We start from the raw sequence: 14,240 nt of genomic DNA, 5'->3' as shown, positions 1-14,240 counted from the left end.
CAGGGCCCAGCACTGCCTCAGGACAGAGCCCTCACAGCCAGCATCCTCTTCCTCACCCCTGCAAACAACCCCTGAGCTCAGGCAGGTGTTGTGGCGGTGGGAGCCACCCAGGATCCCCCCATAAACACACATACACACGTATACACACATATAAACACACATATGGACATATATACACTTATATATGCCTAGTGACAGGATGAGGGGGAATGGGCTAAAGTTGTGCCAGGGGAGGTTCAGGTTGGATATTAGGAAGAACTTCTTTACTGAAAGGGTTGTTAGACATTGGAATGGGCTGCCCAGGGAAGTGGTGGAGTCACCATCCCTGGAGGTCTTTAAAAGACGTTTAGACGTAGAGCTTAGGGATATGGCTTAGAGGAGGACTGGTCAGTGTTAGGACAGAGGTCCTAACCTCTGAGGTTAGAGGTTGGACTGGGTGATCTTGGAGGTCTCTTCCAACCTAGATGATTGTGTGATTCTGTGATATACAAATATATGCACATATATGTATATATGTATACATGTATATATGTGCCTGTATACACATATACACATCTATACACATATATACCCATATATACACACATGCACACACATATATATGTATTTATGCATATATACACATATGCACACACATATATATATGTATTTACACATATACACATATATGCACACATATATATGTATTTACACATATATGCACATATGCACAAGTATATATATACTATGCATGTATATACATACGCATATATATACGTATAGACACATATACACACGTATATATGCACATATACACACGTCTAAATGTATATATACACATATACACACGTATAACCGTATATATACACATGTATATACACATATATAGACATATACACACATATATACGCATATATAGACATATACACACGTATATACGCATATATAGATATATACACGCGTACGTACACGTACACATGCCCACGGCCCCCACCCCGCCCGCCACCTCCTCAGTGAGGCCCCGCACGTCGCCTCCCCCCTCCCTCCCCCCCCACCGCTCTGCGCATGCGTACAACGCGCCGCGCACCCTCCCACCCCTCCGCGCCGCCAGAGGGCGCCGGGACCGATAAGGGGCGTGGCCAAGACGAAAAGAGGGCGTGTCCTAGCACAAAAAGGGGCGTGGTTTGGCCGCGAAGGGGGCGTGCCCGAGGCCCCGCCCCCCGGCGCCATGGCCCTTCCCGGCATTCCCTATGAGCGGCGGCTGCTCATCATGGCGGACCCGCGGGACAAGGCGCTGCAGGACTACCGCAAGAAGCTGCTGGAGCACAAGGAGATCGACGGCCGCCTCAAGGAGCGTGAGTGCACACCCCCCACGGCACCGGGAGCCGCTGGGGAGGGGAGCCGTGAGGAGATTCCCGGCCCCTCAGGCGCCGCCGCCGCCGCCGCGCTTCGTCACGGGCCTGCTCCGGCCTTGCGCTGAGGCACCGGGGCCTGCGGACGCCTCACGGCCCAGCCCCCGGCACCTCACGGGGCCTCTCCGGGTGCTGTTCGTGAGGAACACAGCGCAGCGCTGAGATGGGGCTTCAGCAGGGCATGGCACAACGATATGTCGCCTTCCCGGTTCTCCTCAGAGCCCGGCTGCCGTTAGAATCCACGTTTTAAGTGCCATTTTGGGGTTTTGGACCCCAAAAAATCCTTAATTCTGTTTTTTTAATGCTGCCACGCTCTGCTGTGTTGGGCAGGGGCTCCTGTGCTCACAGTGCGATGAGTTGCTGGGTGCGCAGAGGTCCTGCCTGCTGGGGGAGGGTCTGGTGCCGCGTTCCTTATAGATTAAAAGTTACCCAAATCTGGTGTTTCTTTCCTTTCTTAGTGAGGGAGCAGCTGAAGGAGCTCACCAAGCAATATGAGAAGTCAGAGAATGATCTTAAGGCATTGCAGAGCGTTGGGCAGGTATGTGGGAGGAATGGGGTTAGAGCAGCCTGTGGGGGTGCTTGATGGGGAACTTGTCCAGAAGTAGCAGTTGTCAAATCCACTTCTGGGATGAAGAAAAAGCAGGTGGAAATAGTACAGCTAACGGCAAAAGAAGCCTTACTGCATACAGACACATCAAGCACATGGGTTAGAGAAGTTATCTGTGTTTATCCTGTTTAACAGAGATATTTTAAAGAAATCGTCTTGAAGCAGGAAAGAGAATTTAACTTCCAAGTCAGCAGTTATCTTCTGTGTTCTGAAACATGCCAAATGTCATTTGGCAAGGTTAATTTATCTGTAGGCTAATACTGGATTTATTCTTTTGCAGATTGTTGGTGAGGTGCTTAAACAGTTAACAGAAGAGAAATGTAAGTACGCTGGATTGTTTCAGGCTTTGAAATCCTGAAAATAATCTTTTGCAGTTAAAAACTGGTCTAAGGATTTGGTGGAATAAAAAATAAGCGTGTCAGGGATGTGAGCATTAGCAGAAAAATATAATATGTCAACTCAGAAGTGTAATTCAGAGCAGTGCATCAAGTAAACTTGGCCTTTTCTTTGATTTTTCTCTCTCTAGTTATTGTGAAGGCTACGAATGGCCCAAGATATGTGGTTGGCTGTCGCCGTCAGGTAGCTGATTTATGTGAATATTCTTAAAGTGTTTGTTTTGGTCTTGAATATTAGTATTGCTTTGGATGAGCCCTGTTCTTAATGTGATTAAGTGTTTTTTTTTTAAGCTGTATATGGCTGCTTTATAAAGGGATCTGCTTGTTTTCTCCTTTCCTAGCTTGTGGTAGACTAATTTCGTTGTAGAGTCAAAGCAGTCCAAAACATTCCTGGAACCTGGCATGTGTTTATCCTTTTCATTGGTGTGAAGCTCTGTCTTTCTGCCTGAACTTGAACTCTGAAAATTAATCCTCATGCCATCAAACTGTGTGAGGTCTGCCTTGCTATGCTGTAAACGTTGCACAGGATGGCTGCTGTTATGCTAAGGTTTAGGTCTAATGTTGCACAACTGTATATTTAGCTATCTTTTTCTAATGCTTTTGCAGTCTACTTCCATAAATAATTATAGGCAAGACCTCTGTTCTGAACACATTATCAGGGTTTTTTATTTTTATTTAGTGACTTAAAAAAAAAAAAAAGCCTCTGCTTCTAGTTTGCAGGACAACCCCTTTTTTAGCTACATAAAATTTTATAAAAGCTGCCCAACTTAATACGGAACCATGCTTACAAAATAATCCATTTTATACAGTCAGCAAGAACCAGTTTAGAGGTACTCTTTATTTTCTATTTCTGTACAAAAGTATAAGTGATACATCGCAGACATGGCTTAAGAACTGCTGGTTGGTTAATTGAGCATTGGATGCGACCCACTTCCAGTAATTAAAACCCTGTGGATCAACAATTCCTTACCAAAGCTATCTATTGCTTAGGAGTCAACTCTTAGTGAAAGCATTTGGCAACTGCAGAGCAGAAAGGAATCTCTGATTGGATTCAGCTAGACTCATCCCTGACTGACATACTCATCTTTGCTCCTGTCTAAGAATGAAATCTGCTTTCTGAATAGGATCGTGTATCCTGAGAAGGCAGCAGCGTTTTATTTAGCTTACTGCACAGATAAGTGTAGTTTCCTTTAACAGCTGTGTTAAAGTAGTTTCCTTTAATCACCTCAAACTGATTTATTTAGTGAAGGTAACTGCAGTTGCAACTTTAAAACCTCATGATTGTAGCATAGCATGTTCTGGCATATTATTTAAATAACGAAGAAGAGTGTTTTGTTTGTTTGTTTGTTTGTTTTAGTAAAAGGTATCCCAGTGTAGTATTGGTGCTACAGTTGGCTTGTCTTTCTGCAGAGAAACTGATCTTCATTATGGAATTTTCAACTCTGAACTGTTTCTGCTGAAAGAAAGAAAATGTGTCTGCAAATTCTTTGCAGTACCCTGGTTCTCTGAATCAATTTAAGCTTTGTACCTGGAAGTTAATTTGAAGTACAGCATACTAGAACTCTAATGTGCAAGTTAACCCAACTCTATTTTGATGATTCATCTGTGATGGAGTTGTGGTAGCTGGGGGAGAGGTTGAGGCAACCAGGAAGTGGCAGACTGGGGAGATTGTTATACTTGGAAGAACTTGAAGAGGTTGTTGTTGCTGGGGGGGGGGTCTAGCTGTCAGGAATTTCAGGTGAAGGCCCCCAGTTAACAAAACTTGGCAGCAGGCAATGAACAAAACTCCTGCAGGAAGCATTTTCTCATTGTGTTGACTGTCAATAGATTGTATTGTATTTTTTTCAGTAACAGTGGATGTTTTCTCCTCCTAGAAACAAACTATTTGGGAAATGGGAGTGTCAGTGTGTCAGTTGATGTAGTATAAATCCATTTATCTATGACTTTCCTCAAGAATATGGCTGTGGTATGGTTCTGCTTGCATAAAACATCGGCAGTAATTGCTAGTATTGAAATGCTCTTTAAATGCATACTTGTAAGCTTCAACCCTGTCAATATGTTATGGCACAAACTCACTATTTTCTTTCACAGGAATAAAGAAATTTCTCTCTGAAACACATGATAGGCTTGACAAGTTAGTCTTGAGGTTCAGAACAAAGATAAATGCTGAGGAATAAATTGTTCTTGGATGGGTCTGGCCTTGCAGCATGTACTCTGCAGTTTATTCTGGAACAAAAACCACTCTTTGATCTTAAAAGATCCTAGATTTGACAGGAAGAAGCCTAAAAAAACCCACACATTCATGATTGTTTTCAAAATGCCAAAATATCAAGGCAAATAACTTTGCACAGTGTTTTGCAGCCTACAAGAGCTGGCTTTTGATCCAGGTCCTTGTGGCTGTGCTGAGAAAGGGGATCCATAGAGCTTCAATTAAAACAAAATTACTTCCCTATCTAAAGCGCACTTCCCAAGAAATTCAAGGTCAATTGGTTTCTTTATGTCTTTTCGATGCAGAATGACTTAAATCTGTTGAGCAGTGTTGAATCTGATAGAAATACCAGCTTCTACATGTTTCTTAAGGTTAGGCAGCTGGAAAGTGGGTCTTATCAGTGACTTGAGTAACAGAGGAGTGACAGCTTGATCCTAAACCCTGCTAGAGACTAAATAACGCGTGCTGGCAAGGGCCCTTATAAATCTCCCAGTGGGAGAGATGGAAAGCTTCAGGCACTGCTCACAAACAGTTATAGAAATCTGTAGAAATGTGTTCAGATGCCACGTTAGTAAAGCTCAGAAAAACAAGTTTTATATTCATCAAATGTAGATTGAGTACCTTTTAAAAAAAATCACTGACATGATAATTTTCTATGACTGTTGTTGTTCAAGTCCCTATTGTATGAGATGTGCAACTGCAGTCCTAGACCAGGTTTCTTAAAAGCAAGGTGAGAAACAAAAATTACTAGTTTTAAATAAAAAAACTAATTGCCAGCAGGTAGCACGGAGTCCTGGAATAGGACTGTAAATCTCAAACTTTCTTTTTAGAACTTTAAAAAAAAAATACATTGTAGAAGTGGAGTAGGCAGACAAAAACTTGAGGCAGATGAGTAGGGCATCTGAGGTAAACGACAGCAAAAAAAAAAAAATAACAACTGGAACAGCTGACTTTGAAAATGAGAGATAACTGGATATGTGAAATTAACAAATGATGAAAGGCTGGAAGGAAATAGGTCAGGAACATCTATGGACCCTTTCTGACAGGCCAGAAATGAGAGAACCATTGACTAGACTGGTGGCAAGTTCAGACTCAAAGGGGCAGGCTGCTCTTTGTGTCCTTAAAGGATTGCTTGCTTGTTCTGAAGCAGCTGGTTCCATCCCATGCTGAGCAGAGGGGAGGGCTAGATCTCTCACTGCTCCTGTCACACTTACTGTGGATAAAAAACAAAGTGTATATATGAATTACGGTCTAGAAAACTATTTTCAGAAGTAGCAGAAGTTCAATATCTCTTTCAGCATTAAAAAATAACTTCCTCTGGCCTCTTGTAGCTTTTTCTGTCATCTGAATGTGGAAGCCTCCAGGTTTGTTGGTCTATACCAGCTCCTGGCTCACTTTGTGTTCCCATGGCCAGCTTTTTCCCAGTTTAAGCATTCCCAAAAATGGTGGTGAGGGACAGGCAGTGTTTACTAGAGTAGCTGCTTGGCATGTAGCTTAGCAGCCTTGTTTCTTCTCGCGTGTGACTGAGCAAAGCCCACAAGTTACAATAAACATCTTGGCTAAAACCAAATGTTGTTCTGGAACGTGGTTCTAACAGAAATATCTTCTTTGTCACTAGCTTGACAAAAGTAAGCTGAAGCCCGGAACAAGAGTTGCTCTGGATATGACCACTCTGACTATTATGAGGTAGGTGTCTGCTCTCCAGCTGCTGTTCTGCTTACCGTGGAAAGGGGGAAGAACACTGATCTGAATAGGTTACACCAAAGTTTGAATAATCAGTTATATTTTGTAAATATTTTCTGTAAAATGGTGCTTAAGTAAGGACTTATTTTTTGTGGAAAGTCAAGTATCTGTCAACTAGCTTAAAAAGCAGTTGGCTGCTCATTTAAAAAATAATTTCCTTTACAACTCAGCCATTTCAGCAGCTTTTTGAGCTTTTGTTTCAGTTTTCTGTAAGGCTTTTAAAATTTTGCTACATTTGTTTTTTAACAGATGTTTTGTTTTAAGGTGAAAGGAGAATAAATAACTTTCATACTTGCTCTAGGAATTATTGCAATAACTGTATACACATCTGCACAATTAAATATGCATCCTCTTATTTTTTTTTTATTCCAGATACTTGCCAAGGGAAGTGGATCCACTGGTGTATAATATGTCTCATGAAGACCCAGGGGATGTTTCGTACTCTGAGATTGGAGGGTTGTCAGAACAAATCAGAGAGCTGCGAGAGGTATCTGCTCTCTCAAAACGCTTACCAAGCAGTGGGATGTGTTCTGAGTGAAGTTTTTCAGTGTTTAAATGTTTTATTGATGTTTATCCTAAACTACCATGAGAGAGGCTGTTAGAGGATCCTGTCAGATGAGTGCTTTGTGTGTTTCATTAACTTTCTCTATGCTAGAAGATAACGTGAAGTGTTTTTTAAACGTTTTTCAGCTTTGCAATTGTGTTTATGGCAAACAGCAATGTGATCCAGGATGCTGGTGCACTCACACTGAAGTAATTCTGTTAGTTTGGGCATCAGTGCCGCAGGCTGAGCAAGCCTGCCCGGGAATGTGGGTGTTTGAAGACTCACTCATGCTGCTGTGAGCCATCTGACTATAACAGAGATTGTTTGTGTGCTGTGCACACACCTTACAGTAGCAGAGAAGGATTATTCTAAACACCACATCCCAATTCTCAAGTTGGTTATAACTCATCTCTGCTGTTACAGAAGCTGGAATTGAAATCAAAATGAAGAAAATCTTCTAAAGAAGAGGGTTTGAAAGATGCAAGACCCTTTAAGCTAAGGGAGCACTATAAAGTCAAGTGAGAGGGCGTAGTTAGGTTTGACAGCCAACGAACCAGACGAATTCTGCACAGAAACTGCTAAAATTGCTTTGGGTAGTTGTACTACAACAGTGGGAAAACATGGTTTGAATGAGCATCAAGAGAAACAAGGGCAGGACTGTGGATTGATCACTTAGATCAATCAGGTGCTTTCTTACTCATCTGTTTCTCATCCAAAAATATGCTGCACAGATAGCTAAGAATACAGCTATCTAGAAAACAGGCTGGCAAGTGTTCCGTTAGCTTCCTGAGATCACTGATCTATTTTAAAACTGAACCAAAGTCACTGTTTTTCTGTCTCTTCACAGGTAATAGAATTGCCACTCACAAACCCAGAACTGTTCCAGCGTGTGGGAATCATACCTCCAAAAGGCTGCCTGCTCTACGGCCCCCCTGGTGAGTGATTCAGTGTTGATATCTCTTAGCTCCTGTGGTTCCCACTCGCTGAGGTGGGGTGGGGCTTAAGGGTGATGTTCAGACTCGTTAACCACTCGGGTAATTAGCGATGCAATGCCCCCCATATGCCACTTCTGTGGGCGGGAGCACATCAGGAGAAAATTCAGGGGGCAGACAGAGCACTGAGATGCTGTTCCCTTTCAGTGGATCTTAGAGTATAAAAGGAACAGAGTGGATTCAGTAGATTTCAGAGTATAAAGGGGTGGCAGTGCAGCTCCCCCCATCCCACACCAAGCCCCTGACAGACCTTTCAGACAGATAAGAACTGAAATTCTCCTAGAATCAAAGGGAAACAAAAACTTAGTGGTCATGCCTGGTTGCAGTAGCCTTTTTTTGTTTGTTTTAAAGTTGCTAACGTAATGTTGGGTTACTAGTTAAACATTTTTTATCCTCTTGTCTGTGCAGGTACAGGGAAAACGCTTTTGGCCAGAGCTGTTGCTAGCCAGCTTGACTGCAACTTCCTAAAGGTAGTTTAACCTTAATTCTGCACGCACATGTGCTTAACATTTGCTTTCCAACCTCTTCACTCGTGTTTCTTATGCCTTTCCAAAGGTGGTGTCAAGTTCAATAGTGGATAAGTACATTGGTGAAAGCGCTCGGCTGATCAGAGAGATGTTCAACTACGCCAGAGATCACCAGCCATGCATCATCTTCATGGATGAGATAGACGCTATTGGTAAGGCTCGTGGTCTGGAGGATGGCTGGAGGCTCTTTTTAGCACAAAGCAGCTACAGAGCTACTGTCTACCTTCTGAACAAAGATATTTACGTGCTGTGTTTTGAGAGGAAACATAAAAGAGCAAAGTGGTTCAACTTCCTTCTTGCTGGAGCTATGACAGCTAGCTGGGAACCATAACGATTCATACGTGGCTTAGATTTTTCCAGCTATATGAAACTGCATTTTAGAATGTGTGTGTTTAAGCAACTCATCCCTCCTTTCCTCTCCCCCCGTTAAAAGGGGTACCTGATTGTCTTCAGACATAGCGTTATGTGGAGGCAGAAGTAAAGGATTGTAACTGAGTTTGGTATTCTGCAGGTGGCCGCCGTTTTTCTGAAGGCACCTCAGCTGACAGAGAAATTCAGAGGACTCTGATGGAGGTGAGTGCCTGAACTCTGACTGCACACTGCATGGTCCTATTTAAGAGGGAGTTCTAACACAAGTGTGAATTGTTACACTGGGATCTGGCTTGGTGGAGCTTCTTCTGAGTTAATATCTTAAGCTAAATTGGTCTAGATGCTGCTTTTCTAAAAGGTAGCTGCATATCCTCCTAACGCGACTGAATCCAACTTGGAGACTAATTGAAAAAAAATTGCTTTTAAAATTGCTAAAATAATTTGGGGGTATTTTTTCTTCTTACTTCAATATGATTCTGCATACTGCATTTCTTTGTTTTGAGGACCTCCTCTTAAAAGAGGAAAAGGAGAGCTTGTCTCTTATTCCCAAAGACACTTAGTTCACAAAATCTTTGAACTTGTACAGTTTGATTCCTGAAACTAGGACCGTTATTTCTTTGCTTCTGTACTAAATGTTGCAGTGAATCTGGCTGTGTGGAGAGAATTTCTAAAACACTGGTGACAATTAAGAATTCTAAAGCTAGTGAGAGACTTCATTGGCCTGTGTATGCAAACAGTTTGTCCAGTTCAAAAGAATGTGTCTGCCTCACATAAAGAATTAAATCATTGTGATTGAAGAACAAGTACTTTGGATCTTCACAATGAAATGTCTTCATATGTGTATTAGTATTCTAGAGGCTGTTCTCCAAGTCTAATTTGAATGTCCTGGACTTAGTGTATTGCACTCCGAATGTGTCAGCCAGCCACTGGGTCCTTTAGTACTTGCACTGTTTTCATTGCCTTATTGTTTTAGCCAAGTCTTTCACATTTGAGCTCCGCTTTGTTCGATATATTTTTCTCTGAATGAAGCATTTTCAGTGGCTCTTAAGCTTTCTTTTATTGCTTATAGAATACGCAGGAAGCTGTGACCTTTTAGAAAGCTTGTAGCATTTTTCCTAATTTATTTTACCACGTTTATTAACTTGGTGGACGTACATATGCAGGAATTAAGTGCAGTAAATAAGCCAAAACCCCCTAGCGTGTTCTAAAACCAAACTTCTCTTTTCTTCTAGCTGTTGAATCAGATGGATGGATTTGATACTCTGCACAGAGTTAAAATGATCATGGCTACTAATAGACCAGACACGCTGGATCCTGCGCTTCTGCGGCCTGGAAGGCTGGATAGAAAGATCCGTGAGTTACTTCAGCACAGTGACTGGAAGGAGGATGTCATCTGTGTGAAGTGTGCTGCTTTCATTAAAGCTGTAATTCTTTCCAGATATCGATCTACCAAACGAACAAGCCAGATTAGATATTCTGAAGATTCACGCAGGTCCTATCACTAAACACGGTGAAATAGGTAAGTAGAAAACTGCCTGGGTGTTCTACTTTGGTTTTTAGAAGTGTGAGGAGGGTTGTTAGACCGACTCTGAGGCTCTTGGGGTTCCTATCCTTACTATGGCAACAAAACTTTCCCCTCTCAGAATTCTACTTAAAAAAAAAAAAAAATCCTGATTGAGTTGTGCTAAGCCTCCCTTTGCACAAGATAAATGCATGTGTTGAAAATGAGCCTTAGAGTGCAGCTGTAAACCAGCAAATGGGCATGATCCTCATCAGTTAGTTTCTTTTTTATGGGGGAATAGCTTAATGCAAGCAAACAGCATTTCCTTTAGCCAAAAAAAAAGTCCTACTGCAGGAGACTGAGAACAAAATAACTTCTAAGAGTCACAGAGCAACTTAACCTCGGAGTATGGAGATGGCATAACGAAAACCTTGTTATCTGAAACCAAGCTTGTCTTTGCTGGTTATTGTTGTAGAGAGCCTTCTCCAGAGGGGAGAAATATCTGTCAGATAAAACGGGGAAGGTTCATTTATACAGGGTTACTCTAAGCTTCTCCGAAGTCTTATTCTCACAGTAAAAGCTGCAGAGCCTTCCTCGAGAAAGCTGTAATTGTGATTTGACTTGAAAACAATGTTGGCTGCCTTTTATTTCGGTACGGCTCTGCAGACCCTGCCTGCCTGTTCCCAGCCCTGTGCTGCCCCCCACTCCGCCCCCGCCTTTTTGCTGACATGAGCTATTCAGGCAGCCAGGCAGCATGATCTGGATAGTGGAACTGATCTCGTTCACCATCTGGCTGCACAAACAGCTGCAGCTCAATAGAGAGGGTGGCTCAGGAGCAGGAATGAGCTGGGGGAGGGTGAGAGGGATGAGGATTGCCTTTCTTAGCAGCAGTGTTGGTTTAAACGTGCATCAGTCTGTAGCTGAAGATACAGAAGATGCTCCAAGGCAAATCATGAACCTGAGGTAACGTACTTCACTCTTTCTCTGCATCTTTGGGCACTGGAATGGAAGCAGGGTAGGAGCTTTCCTTTATATCATGTAGCAAAGTGAGATATAAGATGCTGGCTAAACTTCTGAATGTGATATCCTGGAATAAAGTCCCAAATGAGCCAAATGGGGTGTGAGCTGCATTAAAATCCTAAGATTGACCTGTCCCAGGTTCCAGCATGAGGTTCTCCTGCTCTAGTACTGGTGCCTACTGAAGACTGAACTGACCAAACTTTGCAGCTTTTGATATGGCTTTAGTCCCCTTTCACTCCTCCCCCCCTGCTTTCTGTTTTCCTTGTTTATAGGACAGTGTGCTACAAGGAATTAGCAAATAAAGAATTTCTAGTCTCTAGGTCTTTCTGGATTCTAAGATAAAAGCTTTCAGTTCAAATGTTTTGAGTTTCATCCATTAGGTAAACTGTTTTAAAAAGTTCTGCAGAGAAGTCCTGACTTTTTAATGTGAAGCCTTGCAAAATGGCTTTTTTTAATGAGTAGCACTGAAGGCTCAACAGTCTGTTTTAGAAACTCATTACAGAAACTATAACCAGGCTTCCTATGTCAAGGCATTTAATGCCTTCTGGAGATGCAGTTATAATAAGAAAAGGACTGAGATGATCGCTTCCATTTAAGTTTTCTGGTTTTGTTTTGCTTTTTACATCATTTAAATGATGATAACATTTCCTTGATATGTGTTTTCTTGCGTTTTATGTCAATGCTTTTAACCTCAAATTAGTAACTTTGGGATTTAACTACATAACGTGAGCTTTTGGCTGAGGTACCTTTCCTTGTTAATGAAAGGGAGAATACAGCTGATTAGTTCAGCTGATTAAATTTATCAGTCTGGTAGTCAGCTATCTATTTGCACTGAAATCAAAGTAAAGCGTTCCTTTGTTAGCTGGGCGTGTGTTTCAGTGGTATCCATAAGGGGAAATGTGAATTTATTTCTAATTGGCACTTGTGTTTTGTGAATAGATTATGAAGCAATTGTGAAGCTTTCTGATGGCTTTAATGGAGCAGACTTGAGAAACGTCTGTACCGAAGCAGGTATTCTCTTCGTTCTTAATTTTGATGGGCTTGTTTCATGCTAAACATTTGAGCTGTTTCTCGCGTGCTTCCATGAGTGGATTAAAATCAGGAGGTTAGAAATACGGAGCTGGAATATGGTCCTTGCACACTGATGCTCACTTTTTGTACCCCTTTCTTAAGGGGTGGACAGCACTTAATGGGAATGCTAGCATCTCATCAGTAGCAACATGCCAAAGCAGTTGCTTACCTCACAGCATGTCCCGTGTGTCTAGATTGTGAAGCGTAAGCAGCCGCGTGGTGGTATGCCCTGAAGCTTGATGGAATAACTTGAACAAAATAGCTTTTCTTCCAAGTTTCCTTATGACCTATACAGTCACGATGGACTTGATTCTTTACATCTTCCCTCTAAGGTTATGGACAAATATCTTACCAGGTCTGCCAATAAACCAGCTAGACATACAGACAGTCCAGCTGATGTGTGCAGACCTGCTGGCAGTCAGGAGCAGTAGCAGTGCAGTGATACAGCATTATACTCACTAATATCCCCTGCCATATACAAGCTGGATCCACGCAGAATTATGTGGGTGTAGGCACCATCTTGTGACATGCATGGTATAAAAGTTCTCTTCATTGTTTGGAACTTGAACTACAGAAGGGGGAAAAAAGGCCATCCCATATTTGTGTGGTTTTACCCACTTTTACTGGCCAAGCATCATGACACGTTGTTATAAGAATGAGATGCATTCCAGAAACACTGGTAGTACCCATTTTTCTCCTTTTTGCAGAGCATCCAAGTCTTTCAGTAGCTGGCTGTTTGGAGAGTCAATAGTATGTTTTTTTCGCTTCATAAATTTCTTGTATACTTCAGGTTTGCCTATGTTGGAAAGCTGAGTAACACAGTTGTTTAAAGTGAGTTGTACATTTTGCTGATCGTTTCAGTGACTGTGTTGTAGTTTAATCCTCTTCCCAACTTTACAAAAGCTGCATGTAACAGTCTGTGCAGATAATGTAGCTTGGATCCTTTCCACTTAAATTGAAGTGAGACTTGATGTACTGTCTTTCTGTACTGAAAGGAGCACCAACTTACCCTTGCTGTTAAATTATTCTTCGCAGGTATGTTTGCGATCCGTGCCGATCATGACTTTGTAGTACAGGAGGACTTCATGAAAGCTGTTAGAAAAGTGGCCGATTCTAAGAAGCTGGAGTCCAAGCTCGACTACAAACCTGTTTAAGTTAACCATATAATTCATGATTGACTGCAGGGGACAAACTGGGTTAACGTCTAAGAAGAGAAATAATGTACCTCTTGATTGTTATCATAAGGTGTTTGTATAACATGTAGCTAGTAGTTTGGTAACACTAGTTGCAAGTTGGCTACAGAAATGTTTTCTGTACAATTCTGAAATACAATACTCATTACAGCCCAGGTTAAGTAAAACGCGTGGAGATGTGTTCTCATAGCAATTATGGTGTGACTTTATAAATGTGCCTGGATGAGTTAGCAGTCTTCAAGAAAGTCAATTCATTTCTTGGTTGTTGTTTTTTTTTATATCGGTAAATTTCCTTTCATCAAACAGTTGAATAAAACAATAAAACTTGTTTAAATTGGCTTACCCCAGTGTACCTTCTCTGTAACTCTCTTGGAGAGAGTTAAATACAATCACTACACCAGAGAAAAGTTCCTCTCCAAATATTGAAGACACATGATTTGAGTCCTGTGCCTTACATGTCAAAACGTGGCATCTTTTTTTTTTTTTTAATCTCTGGGGACAAAGGAGAGAAAATCGGTGTTTACTCCTTCACTGCTGAAGTCAGGAAAGAGGATTTAGCTGAGCTAGCTTTAGTTACTGCTCGGAGTATGAGAACTGAAGAAGTCCTTTAAAATGTTTGCTGTCTTTCCTTATGCTAGGGTAAGTCTAATGCTAGATATTTTGTCAATAAACTGGTAT

At 41.8% G+C, this 14,240-nt stretch overlaps 1 protein-coding gene across 1 annotated transcript; it reads left to right on the top strand.

Annotated features, from left to right (window-relative positions):
* The first annotated feature begins 1,038 nt into the window (after nt 1-1,038).
* Nucleotides 1,039-13,904, top strand: PSMC6 (proteasome 26S subunit, ATPase 6). Its single transcript, XM_084519665.1, has 14 exons — nt 1,039-1,334; nt 1,850-1,929; nt 2,279-2,318; nt 2,525-2,577; nt 6,221-6,288; nt 6,718-6,832; nt 7,737-7,824; nt 8,290-8,351; nt 8,437-8,560; nt 8,920-8,981; nt 10,010-10,130; nt 10,216-10,296; nt 12,238-12,309; nt 13,405-13,904. Exons 1-14 carry the CDS (start codon nt 1,208-1,210, stop codon nt 13,521-13,523), a joined length of 1,212 nt encoding a protein of 403 aa, XP_084375791.1. The 5' UTR covers nt 1,039-1,207; the 3' UTR covers nt 13,524-13,904.
* Nucleotides 13,905-14,240: the final 336 nt, after the last annotated feature.

This window comes from Aythya ferina (genome assembly GCF_964211825.1).
Source record: "Aythya ferina genome assembly, chromosome: 5".
In the NCBI taxonomy this organism is placed as follows: Eukaryota; Metazoa; Chordata; class Aves; order Anseriformes; family Anatidae; genus Aythya; species Aythya ferina.
This window is presented reverse-complemented; position numbering and strand designations above follow the sequence as displayed.